A 12,655-nucleotide genomic window follows, 5' to 3' on the forward strand; every position below is an offset into this window, starting at 1 on the left:
CGCTGCATAAAACTAATGCCAGAATAGTTGGCGGTTCATTCCGCAGTGGCGACCCCTTATAAATATGGGAGTAAGCTGAAGGAAAATGAATGAATGTACTATATGAATCATATTTTCTACTATTTTAAGTACAGTTTGTGCTGTTTTTGTTGTTTAGTCTACTTTATGTATGGTAAAAATGAACAAACTGATATACAATACCATGCTTCCTAGTTGATCGAATCTAATTAATTGGCTGGTTAAAAATCATGTTTGAAAATCTAGCTTGACTATGCTAAAATTGCAACACAACCCAAATTAGCATACATTTTCTTTAATATTATTGTGATTTAAATGTAGTGGAAACTGATTATAAAAACAGGAAAATTTTTACTACTGCTTTCCCAGAAAAGATCTGGCATTCTGATAAACTATTGTCTTGTTTTGTAAGAAACTGTTCAAAATAAGAGGTGGCTATGTTTGACAAATCTGCTAAAGTGGTAAGAAAAATACACTTGACATTGTGTAGATTTACATATAGGGGAAGGTGGGGACGATTGCAACATGGGGCAGTTTCCACTAGACTTATTTCTCAATTCTGGAAATAACTAGTGATGATATTTATACTACATATTCTCAGTTAGACCCTCCTTTAATCGGAGAGAAATCAGCCATGTGTCTATTCTGTCAGTATAAAAAAATCTATATGGTCAATCTACACTAGGACGCCTACCTAGGGAGGTGTCCCAGGCATGTCCCACCAGTAGGAGGCCTTGGGGAAGACTCAGGACACGCTGGAGGGACTATGTCTCTCCGCTGGCCTGGGAACGCCTTGAGAAGTTGGAGGAAGTATCTGGGGAGGGGGAGTTCTCTCCTAAGACTGCTGCCTGCAAGACCCGGCTCCTGATAACTAGGTGAAAATGAGATGAAAAAAAAAAAGTTATTTTTTTAATGTTTAGAAATACTCTTTAATCTGCTTTTGTGAAACATCATTCATTCGTATAACTTAAATCACTTTGCTTCAAATAGGTATAGCTATCAAGCATTAAAGCTATTATGTCGCATAGACAGTTTAATCGGGATTGACAAAGTTGAGGATGTTGCAACTGTCTCCAATTACAAAATTAATTTAAAAGCTTGCCATATTAACAATGTACGATTTAAATTAGATCAGTTTCAATGTAACTTAATTTGAAAAAAATCTTTTCTTTGCTTTAATTAATTAATTTCAAAGTTCAAAGAAGTAGTTTAGTTAAGGTTCGGTCTGGATTTTCAGTAAAATACTATTAATATATATATATAATTAATATATATATATATATATATATAAATGGCAAATTTAACACATTAATTTAATTTACATTTAGTCTGTTTACCATAAAAATAAAAGTCAACCTGATTTTTATTTTTATTATTACAATTTAATAAATGTTACAATGTTTGACTTTGTGTGTTTAAGGTTAAATTCTGCATATATTTTTATATGTACACATATTATAGCAATGTGGGTGGGTGTCCAACAGATGTGGGTTTATTAAAAAAAATTTGGGGGAAAAACTGTCTCTGAGAAACTAAAGGAAATGCAAAAACTGTCCCCACTCTACCCTACATTTGATGCATAAATTCATATAACAAATAAGTGCATCATGTATCTTGATTTTATAGTGTTTGTATATTTATACTACAAAACAAGGCATAAGTATTGACTGAGCATGTATGTATGTATGTATGTATGTATGTATGTATGTATATATATATATATATATATATATATATATATATATATATATATGTGTGTGTGTGTGTGTGTGTGTGTGTGTGTGTGTGTGTGTGTGTGTGTGTGTGTGTGTGTGTGTGTGTGTGTACTCACCTCCATGTGGTTAAACTTTTTTTCTGTTGAACACAAAACAAGACGGAAATCAGAAAACAAGCAGCTATTGACATCCATGGTGAGGAAGAAATTACTAAGGAAGTCAATGGCTTTTTAATTTCTAGCCTTTTACAAAGTATCTTATTTCATGTTTAGCAGAAGAATAAAACTCAAATAGGTTTAAAAAGTAAATGTAAATGAATAAGTAAATGATGACAGAATTTTCATTTTTTTAGGTGAATTATCCCTTTAATCTCAAATATATTTAATAAAAAAATAGATATATTAGAAATGCGTACAAAATATTTGAGAAAAAAAAGAAAGTTCCAATATAATCTAACAAAAGCTCCTTAATACTTTCTAACAAGATCGTCTATAGTGTCTTACAAGTGTTTTAAAGAATTACAGCAGTATTAATACTAAACCGGCAGCTCATATTTGATAAGGTAATTGCAGTTTACCAAATTAACAGTTAAAACTGGAGCCGGTAGCTCTGCTCTCTGTTACCGGCGGGTTGCGTCATGCTGCGCCGGCGAGGTGATGCAACAGTCCGGGTCTGTGTGTTCAGTAGCCACGCCTCCTGCCGGTGCGTTTCCTGCTTTCCTAAAACTAATGTTACACTCCAACAGGCACAATGAAATCATAAAACACAAACCCTGCGGGACTTAACTTCATCTTTATTCTGTTTCACCTGAGTCTACCGAACACATAAACACGTCTGATGAAGGTGAGTTTAATATTCGGTCAGACAGACTGAGCCGGTGAATTCAGGCGTTTAACGTTAGTCAGGCATCTTCGTAAACGGCTCACAGGTGAAGTTTATCGTCGGTGCTTTTATACCTGAATTCTCGTTAACGTTAGCAGTATTCGTTATGGTTTTGTCGTTACGAGTCGGTCAATGTCTATGTGAGGCTTTAGTTGCTGTTTTGAGTGAATCTATCATTTCACTTGTTGTTGTTTACGAGTCGGATTGAACCAGTCTGAACAGTTTCGAGTTCGTTTCCGCCACCAAAGTAAGTAAAATGATAAACAAATACGTTTTAATCTCACGAGTATGTTATATTTTGTTCCAGTTTAAGATTTTAAAACCTTTACCCCTCACAATTCATTGAAATGAGTAAGATATAAACAGATATGTACATTTGGAGGCTAATAAATCAAATTAAAATGCAGAATTTTGACTTTATTTCTCACAATTGTAACTGTTAAAAAGTAAACAAATGTAGGAAACAAATATTTGCTTGCTAAAATATATAAACTTGATTAACATAATAACTAATGTATTAGTTTGATTAATGAGACCAAAAGAAAGCTTGAAATGTGAAATATTTCAATGAAATATTAGATGTTGTTATTATTATTATTATTATTATTATTATTATTATTATTATTATTATTATTATATTATATAAGACTTGATTGTGTGACAATTTTACCAACATAAGATAAGTTTATTTCAAAAATAAGTTTGGTGACACGGGGGCTCAGTGGTTAGCACTGTTGCCTCACAGCAAGAAGGTCGCTGGTTTGAGTCCCTTGGCATTTCTATGTGGAGTTTGCATGTTTTCCCCGTGTTGGCGCGGAGTTTCCTTCAGGTTTCCCCCCACTGTCCAAAGACATGCGGTATAAAGGAATTGATTAAATTGGCTGTAGTGAATGTGTGTGAATGTGTGTGTATGGATGTTTCTCAGTAACGGGTTGTAGCTGGCAGGGCTTCCACTGTGTAAAACATATGCTGAATAAGTTGGCAGTTCATTCCACTGTGGCGACCCATGAATAAATGGACTAAGCCATAGGAAAACTAATGAATGAAGAATAAGTTTATTTTTAAAGCCCGTAATGAACCCTTAAGGACTGCTGAATCATTTTCAAAACGAACTGATTTGTGCAAATGACTCACTCTCATGTATTTTTTACTAAGCAGTTATCAGCGTGAAACAATAGCTTTGTTCCAGCTGTATGATAAGAGATATTAATATCTCTCTGATTGTGCTCATATTTTCCAAAACTTTTCATCTGGATTTTTAAGGCTTTTTGTATTTATTTTTTCCTCAGGACGAAGCAGATGACCTCCCTGAGGTGTTGCCTTCCGGGCCCAGTGCCTTTATTCCAACTGAAGAGGTGTGTGTTGTGCATGACTAGACCACAACAAACTAGAACAACTAACTAGTGTGATTTCATTTTAAAAAAAGATCTAACCAAAACAAACTTAAAATGGAGTTTATTACAAGCTTGCTTGTCAGGGTTGAGAGATGGTTAAACAAATAATTGATTTTGAATTGTGAATTTATAAGTCAGGAATAACTGATGATGGGCCATTGAATTATTAAAAAGTGGTCATGTGCCCACATCACAAAGCATAGTGGCTGTTCCACCTTGGGTGTGCATTATTTTTTAATTTTTGTCAAATGAGTTTTATTGAATACACAGATTCACAAAGAAAATGATTCTCTGTCCACATATAACATAGGCAAAGCAAAATAAAAAAATAAAAAAAGGAAAAACTATATAAAAATCATAATAATAAATAAACAAAACACCCACATTACAAGCCAACTTGTTACAAAGACCTGGGGTCTGTTCTTCGTAGCTGGTTTACTCGGTTAGCTGAATTTGGATATTGACGATTTGACATGATCCAGGATCGTTCAGTTCTTTAAAACTCATCTGAGACTTGTTGTCATAGCAACAGTTCTGGTAGCTCAAACCTGGTCGGAAGCAGGCTCATTCATATAAACAGGTTTAGATTGGGTCATTTCAAGCAAGGATAATACTGAAAGTATATACCAAATGCTGATGTTTTCTTACAGTAGTTATATACACTTGGCAAAATAGTAAATATAATTTTTTTTAACTATATATATATATATATATATATATATATATATATATATATATATATATATATATATATATATATATATATATATATATATACACACACACACACACACACACACACACACACACACACACACACAAGTAAAAAATATACATATTAATAAAACTTATGCAATCTGGCCACCTGGTGACTCAAAGAGAATATTTATTGATATGAACTTTTTAGTTACAAACGCGTACATGCACAATATTCAACTATTTTTCTAAAAAGGATAATCATTTATGCAGTTATGCACGTGTTTTGACCGCTAATATACCAATCAATTTAAATCATCAATTGATGCTTCGCAAAAGTTGCAGACACATTTAACGGTATAAAAATGCTTTTTGATTATTAATTTATGCAGTTATTCCTAACACCGATTAAAAAAAACTTAAGTAGGCCTAGGCTACTATAATAAAGAAAATCTTCTCTAAATGTAGAACTAAATGCACTGATATGCATTGAAACACTTGATGAATACTCTCGACACATGAAAGAACCAAATTAGCCAGAGATCAGCTATCAAGATTAAAAGATCTAGGATCTGCCAAATCATCTTAGATCATTTAAGCGAGGTACAAAGAACAGACCCCTGTTTGAACAACAGAGTATGGTGACAAAGCATATTAAAACATGAACATATGCATAATAAAACATATTAATACAGAAATTATGCATTATTCCGCAACATTTTATCCGTTACCTTGAAGAAAAGCATTACAAATTTGTAATGTAACCTAGAGCTAATTACTTCAAGCCACAGTTTACATGTAGGGAATTTTTTTTTCCCAAACAGTTGCAGTAGCTTTAGATTTATGTTGTGTATTTGACAACAAATGCGTTTGTTCAGAGAATCCCTGATTTAAAAGCATTGGATCCGGTTGTAATTGCAACTTCAACACCTCGGGAAGCGCTTCTTAAAATCCATTCCATGATTCTGTATCTTAGGTGTGCCTTATTTTTTAATGATACAATGGGCTGGAGTTAATTATTTTATTATACCATTGTTACCACACCTAAAGACACTGTTCACTTTTTGTATTTCAGACATTTTTTTGTTTATTGTCCTCAAACCAGTCCTGTGTGTGGGACTATTTTTCTTACACATCTCACCCAAACGTTTAGTTTTGCTATTTTTATTTTATTTCATTTTTTGTAGGCATTGTACTTTTAAAATAATTGACATCTTTCAGTGTAGTGACATGCAATTGTCGTGCAGCCAATGTCTGCTTGGAACTAGTTTATCTGAAAATAACCAATCAGAATCAAGCATTAAACAGCCCTGCAGTATAAATAGTATCATTGCCGTTGTTTACAGGACAAAACTGAGTTTTTGATTGTTCTTTTGAGTCAGATTCTGGAGGAAGGATCCACACATGAAGTGATGTCAGACGTTTTGTTGTCAGAAGGACGTGCTGATCATATCAACATGGTGATGGGGCTTCATCCCACCTACCTGGCCTGTTTCCAGCGCACACAGGATGCTTTGCTCCAGCTGGACGGCCCACTGCCCTTATCATGGAGACATTATATAGTCATTTTGGTGAGATTTATAGCTGAATTTGGTGCTTTACAGAAGTTAAATGGGACGTTTTATGTGACTACAAATCCAGTCTTCTGTTGCATGCATGGATTTTTGATAGTAGTATGGTATTAATGTATGATATGGTTATAGTATAATTGTTGTATGTGTCTCTTAAATAATCTCAACAACAACTCCTGTCCTATGGATTTATAGTGGCAAAGAAAACTTATCTTACGGTTTTGAAAATTGACAGAAATGCCACCAGTTATACTTGGGTTGGAAGAAATTATTAAGGTTATACATCTGAGGAAAAAAATTGATTCCTGCTGGTGAGAAGGTTGATAAGGTTTGATCTTCTCTTCTCCTGTATCATAATGCTGTAACATGATTAATCATGCTGTGTTGACTGTACTATCAGTGTGACATAATTTGGCCCCATGGGTGGGAGGCAAGGGGTTGTTTTGTTTTATGTTTGCTGTACTTATTTTATTTGCTTTTATGTTTATTTATCTTATCTTTTCTTTTACTTTTTTATCCATATTTTTTGTAATAACTAAAACCATGGTATGTAAAAAATATCACTTGATTTTAGATCAAAAATCTTTAGAACATGAAGTAAAGATTCAATTCATTTTTATTTCTATAGCGCTTTTACAATGTAGATTGTGTCAAAGTAGCCTCACATAAAAGATTATAGTGAATTAAAACAGTATCAGTTCAGTTTTCAGAGTTTAAGTTCAGTTCAGTTTAGCTCAGTTCAGTGTGGTTTAATATTTACTGCTGAGAGTCCAAACGCTGAAGAGCAAATCCATCGATGCGCAGCTCCACAAGTCCTGAACCATGCAAGCCATGGTGCGCTGTTCAGTTTAAGAATCGCTCTCGCTCAGCACAGTGGAGAATTCTTTATATCACTTTAGTCGTTTGGGATGCAGTGACACGCTGTCAAATATTTCGCCGAACAGATCAGCCACTTTTAACACGTATAAACAATCATAAAGTCCTTGGCTGCTGGAGTTAGGAGGTTTGCTAAAGGTGCAGCTGTCGTGCAGTGAGGGGTTTGCATCTTTAATAATCTACGACAGTTTGCGTTCATTGAAAAGTAAGAATGATTGATAAATCTATAAGAAACAGCCCTTTAAAAGTCACGTCATCAGTTTCAGGCTTAGGCACGCTTTGCACTCACACTACAAACAAACCGCACCAAAGCCTAAGTAATCGGCGCTCAGGCACACCTATTCCAACCAGGCCAGGGCTGATCAACTGAACCGTCCCTGAGCTCGATTCAGAGCACTCGCACTTCTCAAACGGTCCGGGAATTTGGCCTAGGCACAGCTCAGATAGTATAACGTGAGTGTGCCCTTAATTTGGACAATTTTATACACAGGTTTTTCAGTATTTGGATATTTTCAGACCCTCAGTTTTCTGCAGAATTTCTAATGTTGTCTCTTGGCAAAATGTTTTCCTATCCTAACAAAGTATACAATGATGGAAAGCTCACTTGTTTGGCTAATGCATGAATCTCAGTTTACGCTTATGTCTGGTTTTGTGGTCCAGTGCCACAGATGAGCATGTGTACAATTGTTTGCTCTTCTGTGAATTTATTTAATTATTGTTTCCAAATGTTTCCCAAATGATGTTTAACAGAGCAAGGAATTGTTCACTGTAATACCTATATTATTTTTTCTTCTGGAGAAAGTCTTACTTTTTTCACTTCAGCTAGAATAAAAGCAGTTTTTAAATTTTTAAAAACCATTTTAAGGTCAATGTTGTCAGCCACCTTAAGCAATATATTATTTTCAATAGTTTACAGAACAAGCCATCGTTATACATTAACTTGCCTAATTACCTTAGCTTGCCTTATTAATCTAGTTAAGCCTTTAAATGTCTCTTTAAGCTAAATACTAGTATTTTGAAAAATATCTAGTCAAATATTATTTACTGTCATCATGGCAAAGATAAAAGAAATCAGTTATTAGAAATGACTTATTAAAACTATTATGTTTAAAAATTTGTTGAAAAAAAATCTGCTCTCTATTAAACAGAAATAGGGGAAATATACAGAGGGAGGCTGATTATTCAGGAGGGCTAATAATTCTGTATGTTATATATACACAACAGTACTTTTCTCTGTGTGTTCTGTCCAGGCGGCTGCTCGTCATCAGTGCTCGTATCTCGTGCAGCATCACAGCTCCGCTTTTCTGCTTGCCGGTGGAGACGAGTCCTGGCTGCGGGGAGTTCACTGTGCACCACCGAAAATACAGCATCTGCAGACACTCAACAAACTGCTGGCACACAGACCCTGGATCATCACCCAGGAGCACATACAGGTAGCACATACTGGTCTTCAGTGCTTGGGAAGATGCTTTTAAAATGTCCTTTCTAAGAGACAAGTGATTAGTCTAGTTAGGCATGGGCTCGTATAAGATTTTGACAGTATGATAACCTTGGATTAAAAAATATCACAGAATTGTAATTACTGCTCTAAAATAGATTCTAAAATATCTGGGTAAAAAAAAAAAAGTTTGACATTTAAAAAGAACATATTTTAGGGTAGTATTTACAATACCGTGAAACGTGATAGGAAACGTGACTCAAGGTTATCATACCGTCGAAATCTTATACCAGGCCATGTCTAGAAGACAATCAAATTAGCATATTATATAAAGTTATGAACTATGCATACTCACCGGCCACTTTATTAGGTACACCTGAACTGCCTGTTATCGCAAATTTGTATTCTGTTCATATTTTAGTCGCCAAACAGCTTTGAAGCAAGTAGTGAACAAATGGCAAATTCCTCCGTCAGAGAGGAAACCTTTTATCAACGCTTACATTTTAAACAAGTGGCAAAAGGAATGGGATGCATTAGAAAACAATAAATTACATGAAATCCAACCTGAAGTTTCACACAGAATTTTAAGACATTTTAAGAATCGATTTGATCAAGTAGTTTTTACCAGATGTCGTATTGGGCATACGAGAATAACACATGGTTTTTTGCGCCAAGGTGAAAACCCTACTCAGTGTTTGTGCTGCAAGACTCCTGTTACTGTAAAACATATTTTACTGGACTGTCCTGCTTTTACTGATTCCAGAAGGACTTTTTATGAAATGAACTCTTTTAAGGACATTTTTGACAAAGTGAAACCAGAAAAGATTTTAGAATTTTTATCATGTATTAACACAAAAAATCTTATTTAATTTATGTTTTATTTTGTTTGTTGATTTTTAAATTGAAAGATTTAAGTTAAAAGATTCCTGCCATGAAGATAGCCTTGGTTGCTGACATGGCACTAAATAAAAAAATACATTACATTACATTAGTCGCCAAACATATTTAGAGATTGAAAGAAAATACAATTAAATTCAAGCTTAGTTTTGTAAAATAAATTACAACCTGCAAAATTTAAATTAAATTATTATTATTTTTTTTGTTTCTTTTCTTGATTTTACCTCTTTTTAAAATTTGTATTTAATATTTTTCTTAAACACAAATTTGGCTGTACTAGTTTTTGGACCGTTATCAAAAGTTATTTTGTTAGATGAGCTCCAGATTTGGCTTCAGTACTGACTAATCTAATGTATATGCACAGATATAATATTGTATAGCTTCCTATTAAATATAGGAATTTAAAAGATAAATTTGTGAGTGGTGTACTTACATATGCTGAGCATCTGTAAGTACCTTCGCAGTCACAACAACCAGTCAGTTGTGCTGGTTTCACTGTATCTTGTTGATTCACTAAAGAATACACTCATAGCTTATGCAATGCTTGACTGAAGGTCACACAAGCTTTAAAAACATAGTTCACCTCACAAAAATGCATATCTTCAGCATTTATTCTCACTCAAGTGGTTCTAAGCTTTTATTAAAATCTTTCTTCTGTTGAGCACAGTCATGCACTATTAAATGACTGTTTTGAGGATTGTATAGGATGGGTGAAGGCACCTGTTATCAAAAGGAAAGGGAATCGCAGCGTTTTTAATATTTATTTATAAGTGTTTTCATTCCTAAACAAAGCGAAAGCACAGAACAGACTTGTGTTTAAGAGCAATGGGCGACCCCTGGTGGTTGAGAGACTGAAAATACGGGAAAATACCTTTACGTGATGATAGCGGGATATAACGGTAAAATACAGGAGAATCCCGGGAAAAACGGGATGATTGACAGGTATGCTCTGTGCTAGACTGTGTGCATATGCTAATGTGAATGTGCAAAAAAGAAGTATACTTGGACCTTACTCTCCAGAGCACAATGCCATTTGGACCGTATTCTCCAGAGCACAATGCCATTTGGACCGTACTCTCCAGATCACACTGCCATTTATTTTATGAAGATGATCTTATTCTTTTTTTTGTTGACAGGAGTTAGTTTGTCCCGGTGCGGAGGCTCGATGGTCTCTTGCGGAGCTGATTCAGGCGGTGGTTTTGATGACACACGCTCACTCTCTGGCCTCGTTTGTCTGGGGTTGCGGGATTCATCCAGAGCCTGAGCAGACAGAAGATCAGACGCTTCAGCCGTGTTCGCCCACAGACTCCTGTTGTTCAGTGCGGGGCAAGGCCAGAAATCAGCAGGAGGTAATGAATTATTGATGCTGTTTTGTTTGCTTTGTTCGGTAAATCTCTTTAATATGTACAGTTGAAGTCAAATTTATTCGCCGTCCTGTGAGTTTTCTTTTTTTTATATATTTTCTAAAAGATGTTTAACAGAGCAAGGATTTTTTTTCAGTCTTTACTATATTTTTTCTTTTGAGGAAAGTCTTATTGGTTTTATTTCAGCTAGAATAAAAGTAGTTTTGCATTTTCAAAAGCCATTTTAATAATCATCAATATTATTATCCCCCTTAAGCAATATTTTTTTTTCTGTAGTCTTCAGAACAAACCATTAATATACAAAGACTTGCCTAATTATTTTAACTTGCCTAATTAACCTAATTAAGTCTTTAAATGTCACTTTAATCTGAATACTAGTATCTTGAAAAATATCTAGTCAAATATGTGCTGTCATCATGGCAAAGATAAAATAAATCAGTTATTAGAGATGAGTTATTAAAACTATAATGTTTAGAAATGTGTTGAAAAAATCTCTCTGTTAAACAGAAATTGGGGAAAAATATATATGGGGGCTAATAAATCATGAGGGCTAATAATTCTGACTTTAACTGTATGTGTACATGTGTGTTTGTGCAGTGGTCTGAGGCTGTAAACGAGGTTAAGCTTTTGATGGAGAGGATGATGATGGTTCAACAGCAAGGTGAAGAGTTTACTCAGGAGGAGATGGTCACTCGCTTTGAAAGAGAGAGAACGGAGAGTTTGCTGGAACCTGCTGATGGTAGGAACATGCAGATGTATAACTTCCACTGGGTTCGAATAGTTTTTCTTTTAGATAGGAGTGTGTGCATTATTTCCCATCTGCAGTAATGTCATTATTGTTGACATGTTTCAGTCAAAAAAAATGTCATGTTGTGAGTGTCTAAAAGCAGTGACTGCTTGATGAAGCCTGCTATAATGCAGTTGGAATTCAAGTTATGAAAGACAAAAACATTAGTGATGGGTCGTTCATGAACGATTTTGTTCATTCATCCACGCGTGCGCACATTTGTGCAGGAGATATCATTCATTTCAAGTCTTTTGAGTCGTTTATCACGGAAAGGCAGAAGCCAATCATATTCGTTTAGAGCCGGAAAAAGAATTGATCCGTTCATCTCTCGAGTCCTCTATTGCGTCTGAGTCATTCGTTCCTCACTGGCCAATCATATGCGTTTAATGCCGGAAAAAGAATTGATCCGTTCATCTCTCGAGTCCGCGGGTTTGAGTCATTCTGTCATGTGATGAACGAACGACTCAAGAACCAGAAGATCGGCACAGACTGTGTACTTAAGTTAAAATTAAATGTGACTGTCAGTAATGTGAACAGAACCACTGACATTTGAAGACATGAAGAGGTGAGCTAAGCAAAGAAACAACAATGCCTTCATAGACAAAAGAGCAGGTAAACATTAAATTATTATTTTCTCCTTCTTATAGTATTCTATTTATGATTATTTGTCGTGTGATCAACCTTTTGGGCTAGTTGTAGATGTGTTTGGAAGCAATTCGTAACATTTTAATTATATTTTGGCAAATTGAACCAAATGAACGAAATGACTCGAAAAAATATTCGTTCATCTCGATGAACGAGACTTGAAGATCCGAGTCGGTAAAATGATCTGAACTTCCCATCACTAAAAAACATCCCTTAATGTTTGTTTTTATTACTTTCAAACATCAGCTCATGAAATATGGCATTTATTTTAAAACAGTTCAACTAAAATTCATATTAAGTGTTACATTTTATTAACTCTTTTTCTGTTTTAACAACAACAACAAAAACTTTTATTTTGCAAAATATTTGTGT

General features: G+C 34.7%; 1 protein-coding gene across 2 annotated transcripts in view; it reads left to right on the forward strand.

Annotated features, from left to right (window-relative positions):
* Positions 1 to 2,417: 2,417 nt before the first annotated feature.
* The window catches only part of sesn2 (sestrin 2), a 16,290-nt gene continuing 6,052 nt past the window's right edge, over positions 2,418 to 12,655 (forward strand). The window contains exons 1-6 of one of the 2 annotated variants that reach the window (NM_001079975.2): positions 2,418 to 2,576; positions 3,905 to 3,970; positions 6,088 to 6,276; positions 8,403 to 8,585; positions 10,624 to 10,836; positions 11,449 to 11,590. In NM_001079975.2, the coding sequence (NP_001073444.1) occupies positions 2,571 to 2,576; positions 3,905 to 3,970; positions 6,088 to 6,276; positions 8,403 to 8,585; positions 10,624 to 10,836; positions 11,449 to 11,590 (799 nt within the window). In that variant the 5' untranslated portion in view covers positions 2,418 to 2,570. Of the gene's footprint in view, positions 2,577 to 2,711; positions 2,863 to 3,904; positions 3,971 to 6,087; positions 6,277 to 8,402; positions 8,586 to 10,623; positions 10,837 to 11,448; positions 11,591 to 12,655 lie in introns of those variants that run through there. The other variant, XM_087293821.1, reaches the window with a different exon arrangement.

Source organism: Danio rerio, chromosome 19, assembly GCF_052040795.2.
Source record: "Danio rerio strain M-AB ecotype USA chromosome 19, GRCz13ab, whole genome shotgun sequence".
NCBI classification, from domain to species: Eukaryota; Metazoa; Chordata; class Actinopteri; order Cypriniformes; family Danionidae; genus Danio; species Danio rerio.